The following is a 24926-nucleotide window of genomic DNA, read 5'->3' as shown; positions in this document are numbered from 1 at the left end:
GAAGATGGGAAGTAATTGTCATTCAGAAGTATGGGCGACAATATGGAGGCCAAAAATATAAAACCAACTATGCAAGAAGAGCAATGTCATGTAAGCGGAAAATCAATCACATAGCATATATAAATAGAATATATACAGTTGTGGTTGAAAGAGTATGAGTTTCATGTAAAGAATGGGTGATGCTACCATAAAGCAGTAGTAGCAACAACAAACTTCATAACAAATTACGGGAGAAAAAGACTTGCATCTTGGCTTGGTGGATTTGCAAGGAATATACGATGGAGATGGGGATGACAAAAGCTGCAGATAGGTGGCTTAACAAAACCAACCGTGGTCATAGATGAGGTGGCCATAGTTGGAATATACTGCTCTTTGACGCAAGAGGTTTACGAAATGAAATGAAAATACAGTGGCTCCTAGAGGGTTAATATTCGGCCTGCAATAGCTTTACTAGCTTAGGAGCTCTGCAATGTTTTGTCCTCATCATCCCTGCCATATACCATTGAGAAAGCAAACAAAGGAATCTCACTTTAAATTTTATATTTAGGAGCAAAGAGTCCAAGTAGGGGTTGCCTATGAAAGGAAAAGTGGTACTAGTTTTCCAGATTGTCATCTGTGCAAGTACAGAGGTTGACAAAAAACCATTCCATGGTGACTAAGTTGGGATGCCTTTTGCTGATATCAAGATGGTTGAAAACACATACAATAGTTGCATTGTTGAAAACACACCCGTCGGGTAGCTAGGAGGAACAAAATTATGTGACAGGACATGGATAAGATTATGAGATCAAGTGCTACACATATATAAAATTGAGAAATATGAAACAAGTGGAGGCCATGTGAGCTATAGGCAAGTGCTGATCAGGCCCCTACAAGTTTACATCCATTGGAAGTTCCATTTGACAAGAAAGTTGTCATATGATTATGCTGCATTTGAAGATTGGACATGGATGATGGTGGAAAAACAAATATGTTAAAGCAAATAAATGTGATGGTGCAAATACTCGTCCCAACTATGCATTCCTATAAAAAAAATAAGGAGGATTTGAACAAGCATGATCTGTAGGCGGCCAAATTGCTGCTTAAGCTAATATGGAATGAATTTCACTTTATTGTAATGTAACGCTCTCATCATTTCAGCATATTGGACAAGAGATGGGTTCTTTTAGAGGAAATATCTTCCCAAATCAGATGTGGGATCCTTGGACGAATATTGTTGCTCTTCCACAATATATGGCCTCCTTTACAAGATAGTGCATTGGCCCTAAACAGGAAATAGGGTCGACGATAGTTGATTTCAGCATCTAGGAAGGAAGGATGAGTGCAGCGGATATAGGTAAAACAGGGTCTACGCTGGAAACCTATTAGTTCTCGTCGACGTTATATATACTCGTCGACAACATATTTCGTTTATTGACAAAATATTGCATGCTCGACATGAATGGCTTCATTTTTAATAAATTTCCTCCTCCACAACATAGGTGGACACGGATGATAGTTTAGTTTATTGTATGAGTTTCATATAAAAAGATGCATGAATCGATGTGTTGATCACATGAATGTGTGTTATGTTATATTGATGGTCAAGTTTGACTAATGAGACACATAGGTAGTTGCTATATATATATATATATATATATCTCTATAGATATATATATATATAGATATATATCTATCTATATATATATGTGTCTTCTAACTAAACAATTTGCCACAAAGCTGCAAATTTCTAGATATCCTCTCATCCAACAACGCAAACCACCATTGCTAGCTACATTCAAGAAGGTCAGTGAACTGTAAATTTCACAAATAACATTTGATGTGGGTGAGCTCATGTAGTTATTAAATTGAGCTAATGTCATTGTTTCCTTTACACAATCATGCAGCACACACCATCTATGGAGATGCTACCCTACTTCTTATTAAAGATTGATCAACCACAAACCATTGAGCTTCCCAACAATGCAATGAAGGTACATGTCATTCCGATCTTTGTTGTCAATAACATAAATGTTTAGTGGACAGAGGACAGTTTTAAAAACTGAGCTCCCATAATCAATAACAGTATCGTGTTTTATGTGAACAAAACTCCTCAACCGCAACATTGACACTGATGGGGCTGCGTAATCACGTTTGGCATGTTGGAATTGTTCACATGGGGGACGAAAAGTACTTTGGAGCAGGGTGAAAAAAATTTGTAAAAGATGTTCGCAATGGACAAGTTTCTTTGGAGTTAGTAGTCCTGTACGAGGGGAATATTGGATTCACAATCACACGCTTTACGCAAAGTGGGAGCATGATGGTCGATTTACCTATGTTACCGAGTGGTCACCTTGCTGTTTCTGTGGGCCATCTTGAAGATTTGGAAGCAGCTTTCTTATACCGCATGGCAGAAGAACCGGAGGATGAAGTGGTACGTAAGAAGACCTTGGAAAATAAACTTGATAGTATGGATTTGAAGTTAATTAAAGTCTCGAAACTGTAATGAAATTGTCCGTGGGAGATCCTTCCCATAATTTCGTAATACATACTGTTAAGGAGATTTATTCACCAAGTTTACAGTTGGTAAATGTAAATAATTTCATTGACCTCACTAAGGATCTTGTTTATTAACCACAGGACGTTCCTAGAGGCAATATGTACGACACTTTGCGGAATCATCTACCAGCTGCGGTTTTCATATTGGTGCTCACTAACAATCCTGAAATGGTAAGTACGTTAGCCATAAGGCAGCAGGAGAGCCAAATCTATTTGTCCGACGGATGGTATGGCTTTATGGATGCTGCAGGGATAGACCAACACCATACAGTCATGTTCACTTTGGGACAAGACGGTGAAATGTTTGCCCTTGCATTCGACAAAAAAGATCAATTAATTGCAGGAATTGCAGATGGAGATGATTGGGATGAGGATATTCCAGTGTAATGTATTGAACGGTTAAGTGAAGTTCAATTTATGACGTTTGTACTAAAAATTATGTAAGTTTTTAATGTACTTGTATTTTGGGTTCAGCAAAAGGCGTCGGCCTGAAGGTAATAGGTGTATTATGTGTGAATAGGAGACCTATTTCACGAACACCAATTATTTTGCTGAATTTGAATGCCATGGTTGTTTTTGGATACTGAGCTCATATTAGGGCACATACAGAGTGGAAGGGTTTATATGGCAGGGGTTATGTGATGAAACATTTAATTGGCTTAATGACATCATAAACGGACTTCCATATAGAAATGATTTTTTAATAAATACCCTATTCAATCCAAATGGTGAAGTTATGCTCCTGAGTAGTTTAGTTGTAGGTTGACAAGATTCTTGGGACCCCAAATGCATTGCTTGTTATATTTGATACGACGTACATCACGACCCATAAATCCATTAAACTAATATTCCCTACATTTGATGAGGGAAATAGGTGGAAGGCTGAGAAAGGACACAGGTTGATGTCATCGCTTGTTTGGCTTTATAAATGCAAGAGACCTATAGCCTTCTGCAAATTGGATTGACATAGTGATTTTTCAGAGATTATTGTGAGGTCCAAGCGAGTTTAGCAGCTCCTTCTGCAGGTGTGCATGTAATAGGATTGTATGGTCATTGGATTAGAATTGCAGTGAAGGAGGGGAAGGTGTAAGACTGTTCATTCAAAGATCTGTCAGTACGAATGGAATCATCATCTACAATAATGTCTACAACAGGTAATTAGAATCCATCAAATTCTACGAGTGTCCTATACAAATGTTCTTTATATGTTGCTTGATGGGAGATATCTTCAATTCATAGGAATGATCTCCCATTTCAAACTTGATAGCAGATTTACATAAACACAAATTAACCAACAAAACTAAATGTCAAAAAGCAATTACTGAATGGGGATGAAATCCAAATAAGTTCTCGTTGGGGTAGGGTTGGTATCATATAGTAAATTATGATTCAAACATACAGCTTAAACGTTAGTAGGTACAGTATTGTTATATAATATATGTGGCGTTGGTTGACAGTAGGATTTTGTAGGCGAAAAGCCGGTGGAAATGAAATGGAGCACAATTGCAGATATTATCAAAATCATCAACGCTGTACAAGGGCTAGCTTTAACAAAGATCCCTGATTGGTTTCCACTAACCTACGGGGAAGGGTGGATCTATGATGCATGGTCATATTATCCGTATGTAAATTGTAAGGGGAGAGTGTGAGAGGGCAGACATGTGGTAGGAGACGGTGAACCTATAAAACATATTGAACATTTTCTGACCGACTATATTCCATCTATAACGGAGTTTCAAAACTGGAGTGACGAGAGGAGAGCAAGGTACATATATAATAAGGTGAGTAATGGAGACGAGCTGAAGACCATCAAGGAAGAAGTCGACAACGGGAACGATGAAGAACGCGGTGATCATACTGTGCGAGAAGATGCCAAGAACGTCATAAATATGTCAAATTGGACAGCGTCGGCAAATGTGTGCAGTTCCCCTCTTATTGAGGTTCCACCGCCAATTTGCACGTGTGGTGGACATATGGTCCATATCCGGACAGGAGAAGGAACCGAGTATCGAAAGGCATTTTGGATATGCAACGCCTCACTGGTTGTAAGATTATTCAATTTTCACTCTCCATATTGAAAAAGTATGTTTCATATCATAATTTACAGTACTATATGGGTTTTGGTTCAACGTAGGCCGCAAGCAACCGAGCATTTGAAGGAGTGCGGTGCCGCACTCGTATATCAGTAGACAAACTCCATGTTGGTGGGAATCCGGATGAGGAAATTAAAATAGATATGGTAATTATGATATTACTATGCCTTATTTGTTCAATGTTATTACAAATTTACAATGGTGTGCGTACTTGTTTATGCATTTGACGTATGGGTTGTAGGATATGGTGAAAAGTGCAGCTCATAAATACAATAGTGTGCCGTATGAAGGACCCATTTGAAACATATGTGGGATGCAAATGTGATCATACATATCTAGAGGAATATCCAAACACTACGGCAGACCATACTGGTTTTGCGGGGGGAGCGAGGTAATGTTTGCATAATCATTAGTTATGGTAGTATATATCGAGTAATGGCAAGTTGAACCGTGAAACTTGGTGGTTTGATATATTTCAAATATCTTATGGTGGTCAGGTTGCTTGCCATGGGGGAGGATTCATATGGGTAGATAAATGCAACGTGGCATTTGCAGTTAATGAGTGATAACCAATCTATCTCAATATTTGATGAATTCACACACAAGGACTGGGAATGATCTTTCGGAGTAACATTTAAGTATTTGTGTTGTTGCGTTTTCAGTATGCAGTAGGATAACTTCAATATATCGAGTTTTACAATTAGTTGACATTGTTTAATGAACGGTTACCGGATGGTTGGTGAATAATATGACCTTCTGACATTTTGTTTCTAATCCGCTATTTTAATTGTCCAGTGCAAATTTCCACTGCAACCGTACAATCACATCTGTCAACTACGACTAAATCACAATTAAACAGATAAGAAACTGCCAAACAGGGAATGATAATTTCCAAATGACGAATGAAACTTCCATACGGGTGGTTGACACTTCCGGAAAGTGGTAATGCAATTCAGAAATTACCGAACAGGCCTTTATAACTGCCGAAAGTCGAATGCAACTTCCATGTAAGATGAGTATCAATCTTTCAATCAGCTTCGCATATGGTTTGGGAAAAATAATGCTTACTTTCGATAGAACACCAAAAAAAAATGAATTAAAAAAAAACAAGGATCCAAAATTCAACACCTGACAGCAGCTTCATGCCATAGGTTTATCTCAGACGATGTGGCCAAATGGTGACTATATCCACAAAAATATATATGTTCAACGTACAAGCATATGGGAAAGTAAACGTGATGGTTTCCCATAAAATTAATAAAAAGCACTTTCAATTGCAGGAGATGCATTATAGTGAAATAATCGGTTACATTCAATGTACATATAAAACATATCCAACAAAAAATTAACCGAGGTAGTTCATTAAGAAACTATGAGGCTTGGCAAAATATTAAAATATTTAAAAATCAAAACGCAAACTAGTGCGCACATACCGATGTTTTGCCGACAAACTTGCTGTCACCATGACCCTTGGGGTTAACCGATGCTGGAACTTTCATGTCATCTGGAGGTGGACATAGAGGGTATTATGTTGTCATAACCCCCAAAAAAGGCAAAATCCCGGGCTTCTTCATTGTGGTGCAGCAAATTATTAGTATTATGGCTACTACCAGTAGTCTCATATTCCTCCTCTCCGCGACAAGTGTGGTCAGCGGAGGAATCAAATAGCACATTGTCACGATGTGATTTGCCCCATCCTTTCGGATCATTAATGGCCTTCTCGCATGTTCGCATATTGTGGCCCGGTTGGTGACATTTACCACATTTAATAGCTCCTTTGGTAAGCCCTGCTTTGCCTTCATCGACAACAGTGGGGGGATTTGCTCGAGTAATTTTGGATCTGCATATGGTAGGATCCTTCACAACATTCTCGTGAAGTCCGTAAAGACTGTTATGTGTTGTATCAACCTGGTCTTCATGAACTGGATATCTCCTCGCCCTAATAGACATACGCCTCATGGATTCAATAGTTTCATAGTAACCGTCTTCGAAAAATGACGCCCTGAAACAAGTATGTGTACATTCTGCCATCATCTCACAGTACCTTGCTAGGCAAAGGGAATGGTCGGGGATCTCACCATTGGTAGGTAGGGTTTTCACATTTGTAGTCGTCGCATCTTTAGTCCACCTGTTTGTCACCAAAGAATCTGGAAACGCTGTTATCTGCTTCACTTTCATCACAGCAAATATATGACAGCAAGGAATTCCATCCGACTCAAACAGCTTGCACATGCAACTCAGTGTGGGGTTGTCATTGCTGTTCATAAATGTAATGTTCCACTTCCTGTGCGGTTTACCGTACTGCGTAAGAGTAACTATTGAGGATCTCAAAGCAGGAAAAAGAAACTCATCTTGCACGAAAAAACGGGATTCAAACTTAATTTGATCCTGTATCAGAAGGAAAATGTCATGTGTAAATTTTTCCCCAATTTGTTCTTGCAATAAACGCATGTGGTCGCCAATAACCGGACTTGCGTTGATAGAAACGAAATCATCAAACAACACCCTTTCCCGTATTCTATCCATTGTCTTATCCAACCGAGGTAACACCTCATAAAGCCTCATATGTTTACCCATTCTAGTCTTCAGATCACGATGCATTTGTTCACATCTCTGTGTGGAATGAACACCAGTAAAGAAATCTTCCCTGAAGAAGGCCTCAGCCCATCGCTCTCGCTTGTTGAACATGTCGATAACCCAATGGTTGTCTTGTAGACCAGCCATGGCAACTACGTAGTTCCAATAAGATTCCCACTCAGAAACTAACAACCCAGCGTATATCAAATGGAAGAAGTCTCTTTGAACATTGACATCATGAATTTTACCAATAACATTCTTCGAAAGTGCCATACACAAAGTCGATATCTAGCCTCCGGTATAACCTCCACAATGGCATTTCTCATAGTGTCATCCTGGTCGATAATGACAGAAATCGGTTTCTTCCCGTCCATAGACGAAATGAAGGTTGATACCACCCAATTGAAAGTCTCTTCGGTCTCATCCACCAACAAAGCGCAACCAAACAAAACCGTAGCTCAATGATTGTTAACTCCCACAAAAACGACTAATGGCTTTCCATACATATTTGTCTTGTAAGTGCTATCCATTATCAGAATGTCGCCAAAGTTGTTGTAGTCAACAAGACACTTTGAGTCTCTCCAGAAAAGATTTGCCAGCCGCCCTTCTTGATCAACACAAAAGTAACAGTAAAAATGGGGATCATGGGACGCTTTCAGATTCATGAAGCTAATGCCAACTTGAGCGTCATCGTCAACCAATAGTTCTCTCCTTTCGGAATCTTGGTGGTTGTACAAATCCTTTAGTTTGAAGCCAACATATGTATATCCCCCAGCTTGGTCAACCAATAAGTCATAAGCGCGGCAAGTCAGAACGGAAACTTTTTTCAAAGAACTAACTTGTGCATATGCATGTTCTCCAACCATCCTGTTAGATCTCAGAAAATGAACCATTTCCTTAGGAACAAGAACATGGTTGTGGTCGGTATCAAACTGTATCTTGCACCGAATGACAGTTAGGCGTGCTGGACAACCGCATCTAGTAACCTTCCTCTTAATTGCAGGTTGTACATTGTTGGTGACTTGAGAGGGGGCACTCCCGTACACTTTTGTATGCTTATTTGGATTGTTAACCGTATGCCACCCCTCCTTAGAACAACAAAGTGATCTTCTTAAAATATCACCATCACGGTCCTTGTCAGATTTGCTTTTCCTTACGGAAAAACCCTTTGCAATTGAGTGGTATGCATAAAATCTCTCAACGTCATCAACTGAACGAAACAAAATTCCGTTGAAATCTGAAAATTGTAGGTCTTCATACTTCTTTCCCTTGTAACGTAGACAATCTGTGGATTCATCCGGCCCAAATGTGAATGTCTCCCCTTTTGGTTCATCACTTGATAAACCATCCTCCTTATTAGAAATGCGGCCGGATTGATGGTATTGTGCCTCACTAAAGCGCAAACCATGCTGCTCCGTGTCACTGTCCATTTCCAAGACTAACCTGTAATTGGAATGGATGAATTACGGTTTTGTTACATAATAAGAATAATAAAGCGCCGACTTGTTGTAACAATTTTAACAAAACACACATGACGAAGGATATCGATGTTAATTATTAGTTTCAATTCATCATATGAACCCTAGAGCGTGATTACATAATCATTGGGGTGGCATGAAAACGATCAAAGAAATACTAGCTATGCAAGGAAGTGCGCTTTATGAGGATGACTGACAGTGAAATATGTTGGGGTTTGTTTCACAGCAGGTGATTTCAAATTCGTCTGTTCATTCTGTTAGAGCTAAAGCAAGTTCACAAATAAAATGAAGATAGCACAATAAGTATCACATCGTCACAATATCCACCAATTATGGTCAAAAGCATCCTACAGTACTACTTAAATTCTAGTTAAGCAGATGAAATCAAATGACAAAGAAAGAGAAGACAAAACACTGCTAATACGAACCTAATTAATAGCATTACAATACCAACTCCCATATCCAAACTCTCATACAATTATCCGATTATGAAGTAAAATAACACCCAAAATAACCACATAGCTGACACAGATATGCGTTAAGCCTCACACCAATTTTGATAAACCTACTTAAACCTACTTCCATAACAAGTTATTAACATTTAATAAGGTGATCAAGGGGATTGGGTCGGCCTTGTGTGCTAGTTCAGGTAAGAAGCACCACAATAGCAATATAAATAAATGAAATCATATGTAATTTCAATAACAAATTAGTTTGCCAGAATACTCTTTAAAGTCCGAACATAGGCACAGTTACTTTATAAACAAAGTAGTTCAGACCTAAAAATCAATGCAAAATAAATAATAAGATACATTCTAAAGTTCTTGCATTAGATGCTTTGTAAAGATATTACTACAGTCATAATCATAGGAAATACTATCATCCTTTGCACCTAAATCATAGTACTAAACTTCCACCAAAACTATAGTAAACTAATTTAAACCAAACAGTATTGCCCCACAGCAACATCCAAATTATAGTCATGCAACTACTATGTCTAAACCGAGTTGCATAGTAGGTATATGCTGAATAAGGAACTGCCAAACAGGGAATTTGATGTTCCATTTCAATTTGCAACTTCCATAACTAATTTTGTGTTGACTAGGCAACCGCCGAACAGAGCATTTTAAGTTCCGTATCAACATGTAACTTCCATAACTAAATACAACGTGAATAGGCAACCGCTCAAAGGTATGTTCCGTGTAATGGAACTTCCCGGCAAATGACAGCTGATGATTCCCTTGAGAGCATATCATAGTTTGTACCGTAGTGGTAACACATGTTTTAACCAGAACTGCCGAACTCGGTTATGAGCACTAGCTTTGATGGTATTGGTATATGATGTTTTCCCTATTTGCTCCCACTGGAAAAAATAAATAAATAAATAAATACCAAAAAACAAAAAAGCAAAGTATGCACTTATTAATGAGAAAACTATCCAAGAATTAATGACTATATATAAACCAAAAACAATGTCCAAACTGGACTGAAATAAACAATTACAGATTCAAAGGTAATCACCAAGTAGAAAACTGCAAAAATAGATAAACATAAAAGAGAGCTATTAATACCTCATACCACACTTTTCAAACAGTACATGGAAAGAAAATGGTGGGGGTCTGGTATTAAGTTAAACCAGATTTGTTTGGTACGTTAGGAAGATAATCATGTAGTGAATAGAAGCTATGTCATACATTACAGATACTCGGTTTATGAGTCAATTACCCAACATACAAAAAAAAATTTCAATTTGTTTTTGTTTCAACATCTGGTTGGCAACCTTATATACTTTTTACTGACATTGAATTACTGGTACTTTTCACAAATATCATTTAATTTCATTTTCAGGTTGGAAGCACAAAAAACTCGTAATAACGACCATGTCAACTAAATGAATATACTTCCATACTGGAGGAGTTGGTAATGACCCATGACATTAAGTAACATACATGAATGACATCACCTGTTTGGTATAATTACAAACATAATCTAACTCAAATCATAATCGATTGATTCTTGCTATTGTTGATACTGAATCAGTACTACTATTTATATTATCATTATCATTTGTACTACAACCAATAGTAATAGTACAGAATGAGAAAAGCAAAAGCAATATCGGTGCCTATGAGTATTACACTGATTATATTACTTCCAACAGTTGTAGATGTGTTACACAACCTAACAGATACTTATAACAAACCCCTTAACATAATGTAAAACGCAGGTATAAACCTGTGGAAACAGGCAATCTGAATGTGGCTGCATGCTGTCAAGCTAAAGCTATTAAACTCCGATATCTTTTAGCCGTGTAAGAAATATAGTAGCACAGATAGGAATGATAGCAAAAACTAAACAAGAAGACAAAAAAGAAAAATGGTAAACAAAAAATGGGGATCACGCAACAAATATAAGTGGGGGGATTTGCTATAAGCGAGAGTTACATATCTTCTGAGAGAATGAATTTCTAAACTATGGATGGATAATAATGCAGAACAGAAGAATGGATTTTGAATGAATTGTGGGAATAAGATTACCACAATGTTTCAATGTATGAGAACGTGGAATAGTTAGCTTTCATCTCTATTCCAGGAAATGGTACTCAACTTTTGAGATCCGCCAACTCCCACCCAACTGAAACTGAAACAGGTTTTGTTAGTAACTTCAGGTTATGGATTGACAGTATTGGTTTTGCATGCAGGACAATCTTTGGGGACGATGAAGCACCATAACGGCATATAAACTGTTGTATAACAGTGATGCTGTATTTTTATATCAGGCAAGGTCTTACCATATATAAGTATGAAGCACATCTGAGTTCAGATACAATATTCTACCATTCCTCACTTGGCATATCGTACATCATATGATAGTGGTAGCAGCCAATCTGCTATCCTACAAGAGGGTGAGCAAAAACAGTGGTCAACTCTACCATAATCAGATAAGAATGATAAGCCAAAGGAGGCATAGATTCAAACAAATGAAAAAATAATTCCCACACAACACATTTCTCAATCCTTATTATGTGAACATAGATTATACCTCAGTAAAGGATAAATGCAAGATTGAATTACGAGTACAGGTAGGTATATAATTTATGAACAGCCTTGCGTTTGCAGACTCTAGAACCGTAGAATTGAAAGACAAATCAAGACACATTCAAAGACATGGTCGTTGTTCAACATACAAGAACACAGACTGAACTGTATTAAAAAAAACTGTTTGCTTACTACAGGTTTTGTCCAAATACAATTTTTGTCCCACCCCTTTTCAGCGTGAATCCTGTGTGCACTACTTTCATGAAAAGATCGAGATTTTTGGTCTGAAATCTACCAATATTGTTTTCCTTCCTTTCCAGAATTTAGTTTACCCACATTCATCACCAACACCTAGATTCATATATGTTAAAAAACCTATGACACCATAAAGAAAAAGCTATTGGGTACTATGATAGATAAAGTGCAGGAACAAAGGAACAAAAATAATCAAATTTTTAAAGTATACCTTCGTCCAGCAGAAGGTATAGTAAACAGGAACGATTTCTGAACAGCAATGCTTTTGCAGACGATAGAACCATAGAAAAGAAAGTAAAATCAATGCCCATTCATGCATATGGACAAATTCCAACACAGTCGAAGAAAATTAATTTCTTACTGAAACTATTGCCTTTGTTTGGAGGAGACACCAACTGATCTTCTTCTGTCAAACGGAAACAATATGCAGGATACGTTCAGATCGAAATTAACAAAAATGCTAAGTCCATTTCAAAATACCCAAAAACCCAACACCCAAATGGACTTCCTTAGAAAACCCTAATTCCCAAATTCACTTCGCTATACAACTGTAATACCAAATTCGACTTCAATATGTACAGCCTAACTCCAAATAAACGTGACACCTTACCTTCGATCAATGGCGGAAGTCGTTAATTGAGAGAGAGACACCGACACAGATATGCGTTGTAATATATGGTGGTGCTGACAGTGTAACTTTGTCGGCCCGATGAGAGTACAATGGAGATCTTCGATCTGTCGGTGTTTCTTCTTGATGAGAGTATTTCTGCTTCAATGTGCTGGGTGAGAATGAACGATCCTTGCTGGGGTGAGAGGCGCCAGAAGAGGAGACTAATCTTTTTTTCGTTTTTCACGGGATACGAAACTACATAGGATGTTTTTTTTTTTTAATGAACTACACAGGGTGGTTTCGAATGTTTGGATAGAAAAAGGTTAATTTTACTGTTTGGATATTTGTACGTTTTCACCCCAGCAAATTTTTTTTTTAAATCAATCGATCAATGATTGTTATTTATCACAGGCCAGAATAGGCTGTTACATACCATTCCGCTGCCATTTAAGGTCATAAACAACCAAGAAGATAGTGGTCGTATCTACATGGTACATATAAATAGACATACTCATTTATACAGTCAAATTCATAGAGGTAGCGGTTCCCTCCATTACTACTACGCCAACAGTAAATTAATATGTTGACTGTGTGTTGTTGATAGGAAAAAGACACAATTTTTAAAAATTAAGTCTCATTAACTCAGAGTTGTCTGATGAGTGACGTGTGATTTAATTTCGATAGTAGCGGGTTGCGCAGTTACCAGATATTTTTAACCCCAAATTCATTGAATGCCAACTAATGTTCTCTAACATCTTCATTGGCTATATGGAATTTAGTACAACTCTAAATAACAAAAAGGATGTCGATATATAATTTCTAGGGTTACTCCTGACGCCAACCATTAGATGTGAAACATATATTATTTCAGGCGTCAGATCCAAAAATAATTTCATTTTGCCACGGTTAGTAGTTCGATCTGCTAGGTCAACCAAATGTGGAATAATACCGCAATATGTATCAACTCCACGGTATAAAAAAAATATTAGAATATAATATTTCACAGAAAGCTTCATAGGGAAAAGGCGTCATTGTATCTTACACATTCCGATAGTTATCAGTCAGATGTGTCACGTACATTTTTTTTGGCATGGAGTAAATAATTCACAAAAAGCCGTCGTATATAGGATGTCCATCGCGTCGGTCAAATGGTTAAGGGTTAATAACCGTATCTCCGTTCACTACAACCTTCAAACGGCAACACCGTCACCGAATCGTAAACTTGAGCATCATTCCACCATATGTGCCAAGCACCTTATTTTAGGGTTCGGTTCCAAAAGCACGATATTTTAGGAATCCACTCAAAAATTGAGAAAAATTCGTCATCGTTAGGACGGCGATCGGCTCGGTCAAAGGACTAGGGTTTAATAACCCTATTTTTCCCCCTAAACAACGTTCCAAGGGCAAGGATTTGATCGGATCGTGCACTTGAGGATCCTTCCGCCCGATTTCCCAAGCACGATATTTTAGGAATCCACTCAAAAATTGAGAAAAATTCGTCATCGTTGGGACGGCGATCGGCTCGGTCAAAGGACTAGGGTTTAATAACCCTATTTTTCCCCCTAAACAACCTTCCAAGGGAAAGGATTTGATCGGATCGTGCACTTGAGGATCCTTCCGCCCGATTTCCCAAGCACGATATTTTAGGAATCCACTCAAAAATTGAGAAAAATTCGTCATCGTTGGGACGGCGATCGGCTCGGTCAAAGGACTAGGGTTTAATAACCCTATTTTTCCCCTAAACAACCTTCCAAGGGCAAGGATTTGATCGGATCGTGCACTTGAGGATCCTTCTGTCCGATTTCCCAAGCATGATATTTTAGGAATCCACTCAAAAATTGAGAAAAATTCGTCATCGTTCGGACAGTGATCGGCTCCGTCAAAGGACTAGGGTTTAATAACCCTATTTTTCCCCTAAACAAAGTTCCAAGGGCAACGATTTGATCGGATCATGCACTTGAGAATCCTTCCACCCGATTTCCCAAGCATGATATTTTAGGAATCCACTCGAAAATTGAGAAAAATTCGTCATCGTTTGGACGTCGATCAGCTCGGTCAAAGGACTAGGGTTTAATAACCCTATTTTTCCCCTAAACAACGTTACAAGGGCAAGGATTTGATCGGATGGTGCACTTGAGGATCCTTCCGCCCGATTTCCCAAGCACGATATTTTAGGAATCCACTCAAAAATTGAGAAAAATTCGTCATCGTTGGGACGGCGAACGGCTCGGTCAAAGGACTAGGGTTTAATAACCCTATTTTCCCCCTAAACAACCTTCCAAGGGCAAGGATTTGATCGGATCGTGCACTTGAGGATCCTTCCGTCTGATTTCCCAAGCACGATATTTTAGGAATCCACTCAAAAATTGAGAAAAATTCGTCATCGTTCGGACGGCGATCGGCTTGGTCAAAGGACTAGGGTTTAATAACCCTATTTTTCCCCTAAACAACCTTCCAAGGGTAAGGATTTGATCGGATCTTGCACTTGAGGATCGTTCCGCCCGATTTCCCAAGCACGACATTTTAGGAATCCACTCAAAAATTGAGAAAAATTCGTCATTCTTCGGATGTCGATCGACTCGGTCAAAGGACTAGGGTTTAATAACCCTATTTTTCCCCTAAACAACGTTACAAGGGCAAGGATTTGATCGGATCGTGCACTTGAGGATCCTTCCGCCCGATTTCCCAAGCACGATATTTTAGGAATCCACTAAAAAAATTGCGAAAAATTAGTCATCGTTGGGACGGCGATCGGCTGGGTCAAAGGACTAGGGTTTAATAACCCTATTTTTTCCCTAAACAACCTTCCAAGGGCAAGGATTTGATCGGATCGTGCACTTGAGGATCCTTCTGTCCAATTTCCCAAGCATGATATTTTAGGAATCCACTCAAAAATTGCGAAAAATTCGTCATCCTTCGGACGTTGATCGGCTGGGTCAAAGGACTAGGGTTTAATAACCCTATTTTCCCCCTAAACAACCTTCCAAGGGCAAGGATTTGATCGGATCGTGCTCTTGAGGATCTTTCCGTCCGATTTCCCAAGTACGATATTTTAGGAATCCACTCAAACATTGAGAAAAATTCGTCATCGTTCGGACGTCGATCGGCTCGGTCAAAGGACTAGGGTTTAATAACCCTATTTTTCCCCTAAACAACCTTCCAAGGGCAAGGATTTGATCGGATCGTGCACTTGAGGATCCTTCCGCCCGATTTCTCAAGCATGATATTTTAGGAATCCACTCAAAAATTGAGAAAAATTCGTCATCCTTCGGCCGTCGATCGGCTCGGTCAAAGGACTAGGGTTTAATAACCCTATTTTTCCCCTAAACAACGTTACAAGGGCAAGGATTTGATCGGATCGTGCACTTGAGGATCCTTCTGCCCGATTTCCCAAGCATGATATTTTAGGAATCCACTCAAAAATTGAGAAAAATTCGTCATCCTTCGGACGTCGATCGGCTCGGTCAAAGGACTAGGGTTTAATAACCCTATTTTTCCCCTAAACAACGTTACAAGGGCAAGGGTTTGATCGGATCGTGCACTTGAGGATCCTTCCGTCCGATTTCCCAAGGACAATATTCTAGGAATCCACTCAAAAATTGAGAAAAATTCGTCATCGCCAAGGACTACGGTTTAATAACCCTATTTTCTGCCTACACAACCTTCCAAGGGCAAGGAGTTGATCGGATCGTGTACTTAAGAATCCTTCCGTCAGACGTCCCAAGTACAATATTTTAGCATCGCAGTCGAAAATTAGGTAAAATCCCTCATCGGTAGGATGTCGATCGGTGATACGCTAAAAGCAAGCGCGCAATTTAACTCTGCATGTAGTTGTTAGTATAGAATAAGTAGGGATCGTTCTAGCCGGGGATTGAGGGTACACCTGTAATTGCAAAAACAAATAAAGAATTAATAAAAGTAAAAAGTATAATATTTACAATAATAAAATAAAGGATATATACAAAATAACAAAATAAGGGGGGTTTTAACATTAGGGTTTCGAAAATTAAAATAAATAAAAGAAAGAAAATATAAAAACACATGTACAAGAATGGAACGTAAGAAACAAAGATCAAAACCAATTCCGTGTAATCAAATTCGATTCAAACTCTATAATTGATCATCCAAGTCATGAGAAAGAAGTTGATCATGTAAAACATTTGAAGCAAATGATTTTCCATTTTTTACTTTCCTTGCTAATTAATCTAAGTGAAAGCACCTAGATCAATCTTATCAAACATGCAATCAAAGTCTAGAAAGTTAGCCAATCATAACATGTTCAACGCAATACACATAGAGAAAGGCTATCAACTTAAGTGAACAACTTAGTATGAAAAAGTTCATCTAATTGCAATCCTTTTCAATTAAACTCGATTCTTGTGCAAAACCTTTACTACTTTTGATTCAAGTTTACAAAACTATTAGGTGAATCACAAACTTAAATCTAGCATCAATTACATGCATATATCCTAAGTTGGCCACCAAAGAACATAAACATATAAAAGTTTTCTGTAAATCAAATTTAATTGAACAATCTCACAAAAGCAACTTAGAATCACAATTATAGGAATTGAAAATTCATTCAATCATAAGAAATTCAGAATTAAACTTTGTTCAAATATTATTGTCAACTAGAAACAATTCCAACGAAATCAAACAAGGTTACAAAGAAAGAGGTTGAATTACACCATGAGATGGAGATGAGGATGGAGGGTTGATGTTTGGATGCTTGAATCTTGGAAGCAAGTCTTCAAGGTGGAGGATAGATGATGATGCTCACGGCTCCTTCTTCTTCTTCCTCCTTGCTTAAAACCGTGGATTGCACTAGAGGGTGGAGAGAGAGCTTGACGATATGGAGAGAATTTTCTGAATTATGGGGTGTGTCTTGTGGTGTAGCATAGGAGGGGTTTATATAGGGGAAGGCAAGGCTTAGGGGTGTAAATGAGCCGAGCCGGAGCGAATACCAAAGTGATCATGTTCGGCTCATTTGTTTTTTATCGAGCTCGAGCCGGGCTAAAGCTTGAATTTTTTTTTCCATGCTCAAGCTCGGCTCGGCTTGAATATTTTTCTTAGGCCCGAGCTAGGCTCGGCTCGGCTTGATTTATTGGACGAGCTCGAGCTTGAATAGGCTCGGCTTGGCTCATTTGACTTTAAATTTAAAAAATAAAAAAGATAGAAAAAATTTAAATTAATAATCCAAATTTGATGTCTGACCATCATACAAATCCCTTTTGTTGTCTAGAATAAACTCAAAATGATGAATCCAACTCAAAATTGCACTTAAACTAATTAAATAAGAATGGGGCCAACTCAGATTCTCTTCCAATTGAAAAGGAATGTAATAAAAAGAATTGAAGAATTGAGATTAGAATAATTATATGAATAATTATATTTTTATAGTATAAATTTCATTAGTCGAGCTTTAACAAACGAGCCGAGTTTTAACAAGCTCGAGCTACTCATGGAAAATACAAGCTACTCACGAGCTAGACGAGCCGAATATATCCTTGCTCAAGCTCGGCTCATTTTTTGGCCGAGCTTAATATTGTGCTCAAGCTCGGCTCATTTATCTTACGAACACGAGCCGAACGAGCTAAAATCGAGCCGAATACGAGTCGAACACAAGCTGTATCGAGCTTACTTACAGCCCTAGCAAGGCTTCATGAATTTAATTTCTAAGGAATTTTCTGGTTGCACCACACAGCTCCAACCAATGAATTAATGCCACGTCAGCTCTGCCATGTCATTCAACCAATCAAAAAGCTCCAAAATAAATCCATAATCTTTCCAAATATATTATTGCTGATTTTCCCAAGATTTAATCTGATTTTTCTCTTAATTTTCGGCCAAAAGAATCTTAAGTGAAAATAAGAATGAATCTGGACTTGTTTTGGACCTTTTCTCCCTTAAATCTCTCCATGGCTTTATCCTTAATGTCCTCCCCTTGATTTTCTCTTGATTTTCACATTAAAATTGCATATTTTATTCTCTAATTTCAGCCAACATATCTTGAGGGAATTGAGGAACGAATCTGGACTTGTTTTGAATCTTTTCTTCCTTAAAATTCTCCCTTGATATTCTCCACGTAATCTCCTTGATTTTCCATGCAAAAATCAGATTTAATCTCCCAAAATATCTCCCACGTCATCATGTTGTCTCCTAATGCCTTCAGGTTTCCTAGCCTCATTAGGATTCCTGCATTGACTGGGATTCCTAGTCGGACTAGGAAAACTCAATTTCTTCATTTCAGCTCCATTTATTCCAAGGTACCTAGAAAATAGAAACTTTTATTAAAATTACTAAAAATAGAAACTTTCTAAAGATGGAAACTTTCCTAAACAAGAAGGATTTATTTAAGGAAATAACTAAGTAAATATAAGGAAATAACAATTAAAACGTCACATTAAAATGCTCATATCAATCGGCTGGGTCAAACGACTAGGGGTTAATATCCCTATTTTTTGCCTATACAACCTTTCCAAGGGCAAGGGGTTGATCGGATCGTGCACTTGAGAATCCTTCTATCAGACGTACCAAGTACAATATTTTAGGATCGCAGTCGAAAATTCGGTAAAATCCGTCATCGGTAGGATGTCGATCGGCTGGGTCAAACGACTAGGGGTTAATAACCCTATTTTTTGCCTACACAACCTTCCAAGGGCAAGGAGTTGATCGGATCGTGCACTTGAGAATCCTTCCGTCAGACGTCCCAAGTACAATATTTTAGGATCGCAATCGAAAATTCGGTAAAATCCGTCATCGGTAGGATGTCGATCGGCTGGGTCAAATGATTAGGGGTTAATAACCCTATTTTTTGCCTACACAACCTTCCAAGGGCAAGGATTTGATAGGATCGTGCACATGAGAATCCTTCCGTCAGACGTCCCAAGTACAATATTTTATGATTCCATGGAAAAATTCGGCAAAATCTGTCGACGGTAGGATGTCGATCGGATGGATCAAACGACTAGGGGTTAATAACCCTGTTTTTTCCCTACACAACCTTCCAAGGGCAAGGATTTGATAGGAACGTACACTTGAGAATCCTTTCGTCAGTCGTCCCAAGTACAATATTTTAGGATTCCATTCCAAAATTCGGATAAATCCGTCATCGTTAGGATGTCGATCGGCTCAGTCAAACGACTTAGTTTTAATAACCCTCTTTTTTTCACTACACGCTTCAAAGAGCAAGGTTAAAGTTGGATCTTGAGATTAAGATACCATCCGTTAGATTTCCCAAGTACATCATTTTAGGCTTTAGGTAAAAAATTTGGAAAATTCCATAATAGTTATTACGTCGATCCGCTTGGTCAACCGACCAAGTTTTTTTTTGCTTATTTCTATCAACTCGCACTTCGAATGGCTAGACCGTTGACGAGTAAAAGTTTTGTGACACAATATTAAAGTACACGTCACGTCGAGTTTCTCCGAATTTTTATGAATTTTTCCCGACCCCAGAGCTATTTATTACAAATTTTTGAAGTTTTAGAATTAAAAAAAATTATTTCTGTATTATATTATTAAAAACATATCAGTTATTTATTAGAAATTTTTTTTTTTTCAGAGGTTCGATCTGGACCGTAGGCTCTGTAGCTTTTGATCTACACAGTTAATAGAAATTTAATATATATATATATATATATATATATATATATATATATATACAGATCCTATCCAGAGCGGAGCTTTGCTTTGAAATTAACGTGTGAAGTTCAAGTTTTGGGTCACTTTTCGGTCGCATATCCACATCTCGACCGTTCAGTTTTTAGGTACTAGTGTATAGATCATCTCTGCAAATTTTTAGCCAAAATGATGATCGTTAAGGCATTGATAACTTCCTTAAAGCTAGTACGGTTCAGGTTGACAGATTCAGTCCGTCCATTGGTTTAAGCGAGTTAGATACCTTAACGATCATCAATTTGGCTGAAAATTTGCAGAGATGATCTATACACTAGTACCTAAAAACTGAACGGTCGAGATGTGGATATGCGACCGAAAAGTGACTCAAAACTCGAACTTCACACGTTAATTTTCAAAGCGGAGCTCCGCTCTGGATAGGATCTGTATATATATATATATATATATATATATATATATATATATATATATATGTCGACGTCGCCTCCAAATACCCAGAACTTCGCCGTCTACAACAGCACCACCGCCAACGTCGACGTTGTAGGCTAGGATTTTGGGGTGGTGCTTGTGGAGCCCGAGCGCCGCCGTCGCATATGACCTTCACGGTGGCAGAGCAGTTCTCATGTTTGCCCATCGGGGGTTTCGGGGTTGGCTTGTTGAAATCGCCGACTATGGAATCGATGAAGGGTTCGCCCTAATGGGGCTCCGGTTGGGTGGTGGATCGGTTGTCCGGTTGACCTGTGGATGTCATCTCCTGCGCGTCGGTGGTCTCCGTTGTGCAGGTGGTTTGGGGTTTAATGGAGGGAGGACGGAAGGAACCCCGTCGAGGTCGAACTCGGGGAACAGTCAAAAACCCGACAGTTGCAGATCAGTGGTCCCACGCCGTCATATTTCTTCTTCACTCGCCTGAAAACCGCTCGTTCTCTTCACGCGCCGGATTTAACCGTGGTCCACCTGGACCCTAGTCCATATTAGAATTTTTGTTCCACTAGACAATTCTGCTGAGCATGATATCTAAAGATCCAAATAATATGCAACCAGACTATACTAGATTTCATGGGTATATTTCGCAGAGCCATTAGCACCGAAAAAGAAGCTCAGAGTAGGATTTGGCCCATGCCTTCATCACAAAGGGGTTATTCACACCGAGGCAGAGAATTTTGTCAACACCCTTCGATTTAAGCTCATATGTATTCTCAATATATCTAGGAACATGCTTCAAACTGAAAGTGTGGTTGAAGGCATTGGGGACTCCGACGATCTTCTGGCCAGCGGTGATGGAGTGAATGTTGACCGTTTGCATATGGTCTGGGTCGTCGAAGTAGGATAAAATACCATTTGGAATCGAATCGCCGAAGGCAATCAGGGCCTTGGTAGCTTCTAATTGATGGTGGTGAGATTAACGGCATTAAAAGACGGCGGAGGACGAGTGGCGATTAATAGCGTTACGGCGTTACCTAATGGAACCTGGCCTTGGGCTTGGTTGGATGAATGCCGGCGAGGTCGGTAGCTGTGGTGGTGTAGCTGGTAGAGCTCCGATTGACGAAGAATTAAAAGAGTAGTTCCCAAATCTGTTTCTCTCTCATCAAGTGTAAATCTAGGTCCATTCTTTTCTTCTCCTCTGTCTGGATTAGATTCAAGAACATGAAAATTTGTTGGTTTCTTTTTTGTTTGGTATTTTGGCGTTTTGGTTAATCTGGGTTCAAGAGCATGAGCAATTGCAAGAATTAAGAACATGAACATGAACATGAACATAAACAATTGCTTGGGAATTAATCTTTTGTTTCCTTTTTGGCTATTTTGGGAACAATCTCCTTTCTTTTCTCTTCCTCCGTAATGTCATCTCTGAAAAAAAAAATTCTTCTCTTTTCTCGTTCTCTTAAAAAAGGCCACTTTCAAGTTCAAATTAATCTCATTTAAAGCCAATGATTCGATCATACAGTAAATACTAGATCCAAATTTTTCATCTTTTAATTTCTTTGATTTAGTCTTTGTCAAAAAAAAAAAGTTCTTCAGTTTAGTTTTAGCTTTAATCACACACTACGTAAAAGAGTGAGCTAGGGCTAATATGAGAATTTTCTTTTCCCTGTGGGACCCACAACAGCTTAATTAGCATGCCACGTCAGCAAGTTAACGTTCCACTTTAACGGAGATCTGACGGAATGATTTATTGAATGAGAACTTATAGCGCAGGGGTGTTTTTGATGAACTGAATTGATTTTGGACCTAAAGTACGAGGTAGTAACTAGTATTTAGCTCTTATTAAAATGAGGGCAAAATTGTTTTTTTGTTTCTAAATGAATAGTGATAAACAGTTAACTCATATTTTATATGTAGTATAATATCTCTGAATTCTATTTGTTGCAGATCATTTGGTCTTTAATCATGTAAATCTTAAGGTTTGGTTTTCTTGTATTCCTCTTTCTGTATCCCCAGCGTTCTATCTGAATCAGCTGGGAGGGTGTTTCTCGTGGTTTTGTTCTATAAACTTTTTTTTGTCATAAAAAAAAAAAGCTATTGGTTCAAGTTTAATTTTCATATCTCTGAATTCTATTTGTATGTTGAACTAACAGTAGTACGTCATCCGGTTATATTCAATGGATGTGGAAAAGTATGAAACAACAACTAGTCTCTGTCTAGACTGGTTAACTAAATGCAGCTGCAGACACTAAATACATGATGATCAATGACAACGAATGAATGAAAGAGTTCATTAGCAGCAGAGAAACCATATACAAATCATTTTTCATCAGATTGATCAATTGACTGTTGACGATTATATAAGGTGTAATACCAGTTACAGCTACTAGAAACCGGACTTTCGATCACAGATATGTACATGCATGGTTTTACTGGGTTCTAAACTTCTAATTTCGATCATTGTGGGGGTGGTCAATTAATTTGACCATGCAATCAAGGCAATTAAAGAAAAGTAATGGCAGCAATAAGTGCGACAGTTAATGTAGCCATAAATGCGATGGTTAATGCGACATTTAGTGTGGCAATCATGGCCGCCAATAAGTGGTGGTCATTGTAGGTGTGAATACGGCCTTACTGGTGGCTTGTCGCTTAAGTCACTGCAAACTTGTTGTACAAGTTTACTTGCAACCCACGCCAAAATGCACCTATAAATAGGCGGCTCGACATCGAGGTAATGCATCGAATTCCAATTCTCAATACTCTACTACTAAGAAAAGTACTGACTTAGTCATCGGAGGGTTTTCTGCAGGTACCCCCCCTTCTCCTCGAGCCGACGGTCAAACTCCAGGTCAACGCTCGAAGGAAGCTTCTCGATTGTTCCCGGTCAGCTCCCGCTCCAGTCCCCATTAATTGGTGAGTCAAACTCCTCAACGGAATTTTTCATCACCAACAAGTGTCGCCGTCTGTGGGAAACACTTATCCCTAAAAAGTGATGGCGGCAACTGCCCCTGACGGGATTCCATTTCTGTCACTAAGGACTCTAGTGACAAAATTCCTCCCCACTAGCCGCCGAATGGGTCCATCCCGAGCCTCATCGATGACCTGAACTTACCTCTAGCTGAAGATACGCAGAGGCTGAGGCAGGAACTAGAGCAATTTCGGAAGGAAAAGCGGGACCGCGAGGCTCCTCGTCGACGAAAACTTGAAAGGTTCTTGCAACTGGACAGTGATTCGTTAGACGACGACGCCATCGGCGATCTCCACCAAACTAACAACATAGTAGCAAACGCAGGCGCTAGCGGCATTATTGGGGGAATCTCTGGTGGACCCCTCGGTGAGGGGGTGGGAGGTACGTCGAATAGGGGGCAGAACGGCGAAGCCGGATTAGGCCAATCCAAAAGGGCGCGCAACGAATCATGGCGTGAGAAGATGGAAAAAATGATTGATGCATACAAACGTGCCGGCCCACGAGAGTTGGCAGCGGAAATGGCAAGGGACGTTGGTAAGTCTCCGTTAACAGACGACATTTTGAATGTGCAAAACCCCGCCGATTTACCACGCTGGTATTCCACAAATACGACGGAACAACCGACCCGGTGGATCATATCAAGGGTTACAAACAACAGATGTCCATTGAGACAACCGACTAGAAGTTAATGTGCAATATCTTCCCTTCCAGTCTCACGGGGCCTGCGTCGACATGGTTCCAAGACCTTAAGCCGCATTCCATACTGGATTTTGACACATTGAGCCGCGCTTTCATTTCACAATACTTCTGCAATCGCAAGCAAAGGAAGGATATGGCGACTCTGTTCAGTACCAAGCAGAAACCGGGAGAAAAGGTAGGAAAATTTTTCAAAAGGTTTAAAGCTGAAATGCGCCATGTTAACTGTGATCCCCAATTTGCTGCGATCGCCTTCCGAGAAGGGTTGCTCTTAGGGACGCCATTATACTAAAGTTTATTGCGAGATCCGCCGAAGGACATGGACGACATCATCACAAGGGTTGAGGGAGATATCAAAATTGAAAAAGCCAAAGAAGCACGCGAGGCTCGATACACCAGTGTTGTTGCCTTCGGTGATGAAAGAAGGCAAAATCGAGGCAGCCATCCCGGCGTGAGGCCAGACAACCGACACCACTACGAGGCAAAGCCTCGAGCTCGTCAACCTAAGGAATGGTTCACCCTTAGCCCTACATCCATATTCAGAAAACACCAACATGAAGGGCTCTTCACGAAACCCCCACCTCAACTAGAGTCAAGAGACGCATTTGAACGGAC

The 24926-nt window shown here is 39.2% G+C and overlaps 1 protein-coding gene across 1 annotated transcript; it reads right to left on the bottom strand.

Moving 5' to 3' along the window:
- Positions 1–7666: 7666 nt before the first annotated feature.
- On the bottom strand, positions 7667–8638 carry LOC112171264 (protein FAR1-RELATED SEQUENCE 5-like). The gene has a single exon (XM_024308474.1). It carries the CDS (start codon positions 8636–8638, stop codon positions 7667–7669), a length of 972 nt encoding a protein of 323 aa, XP_024164242.1.
- Positions 8639–24926: the final 16288 nt, after the last annotated feature.

The sequence above is a fragment of the Rosa chinensis genome, chromosome 6, assembly GCF_002994745.2.
Source record: "Rosa chinensis cultivar Old Blush chromosome 6, RchiOBHm-V2, whole genome shotgun sequence".
Classification (NCBI taxonomy): Eukaryota; Viridiplantae; Streptophyta; class Magnoliopsida; order Rosales; family Rosaceae; genus Rosa; species Rosa chinensis.
The sequence above is the reverse complement of the archived record's forward strand: the minus strand, read 5'-3'. Positions and strand labels throughout refer to the sequence as shown.

Coding starts and splice junctions, on each gene's coding strand:
- LOC112171264 (XM_024308474.1), bottom strand. CDS start 8,638: ATGGACAGTGACACGGAGCAGCATGGTTTGCGCTTTAGTGAGGCACAA.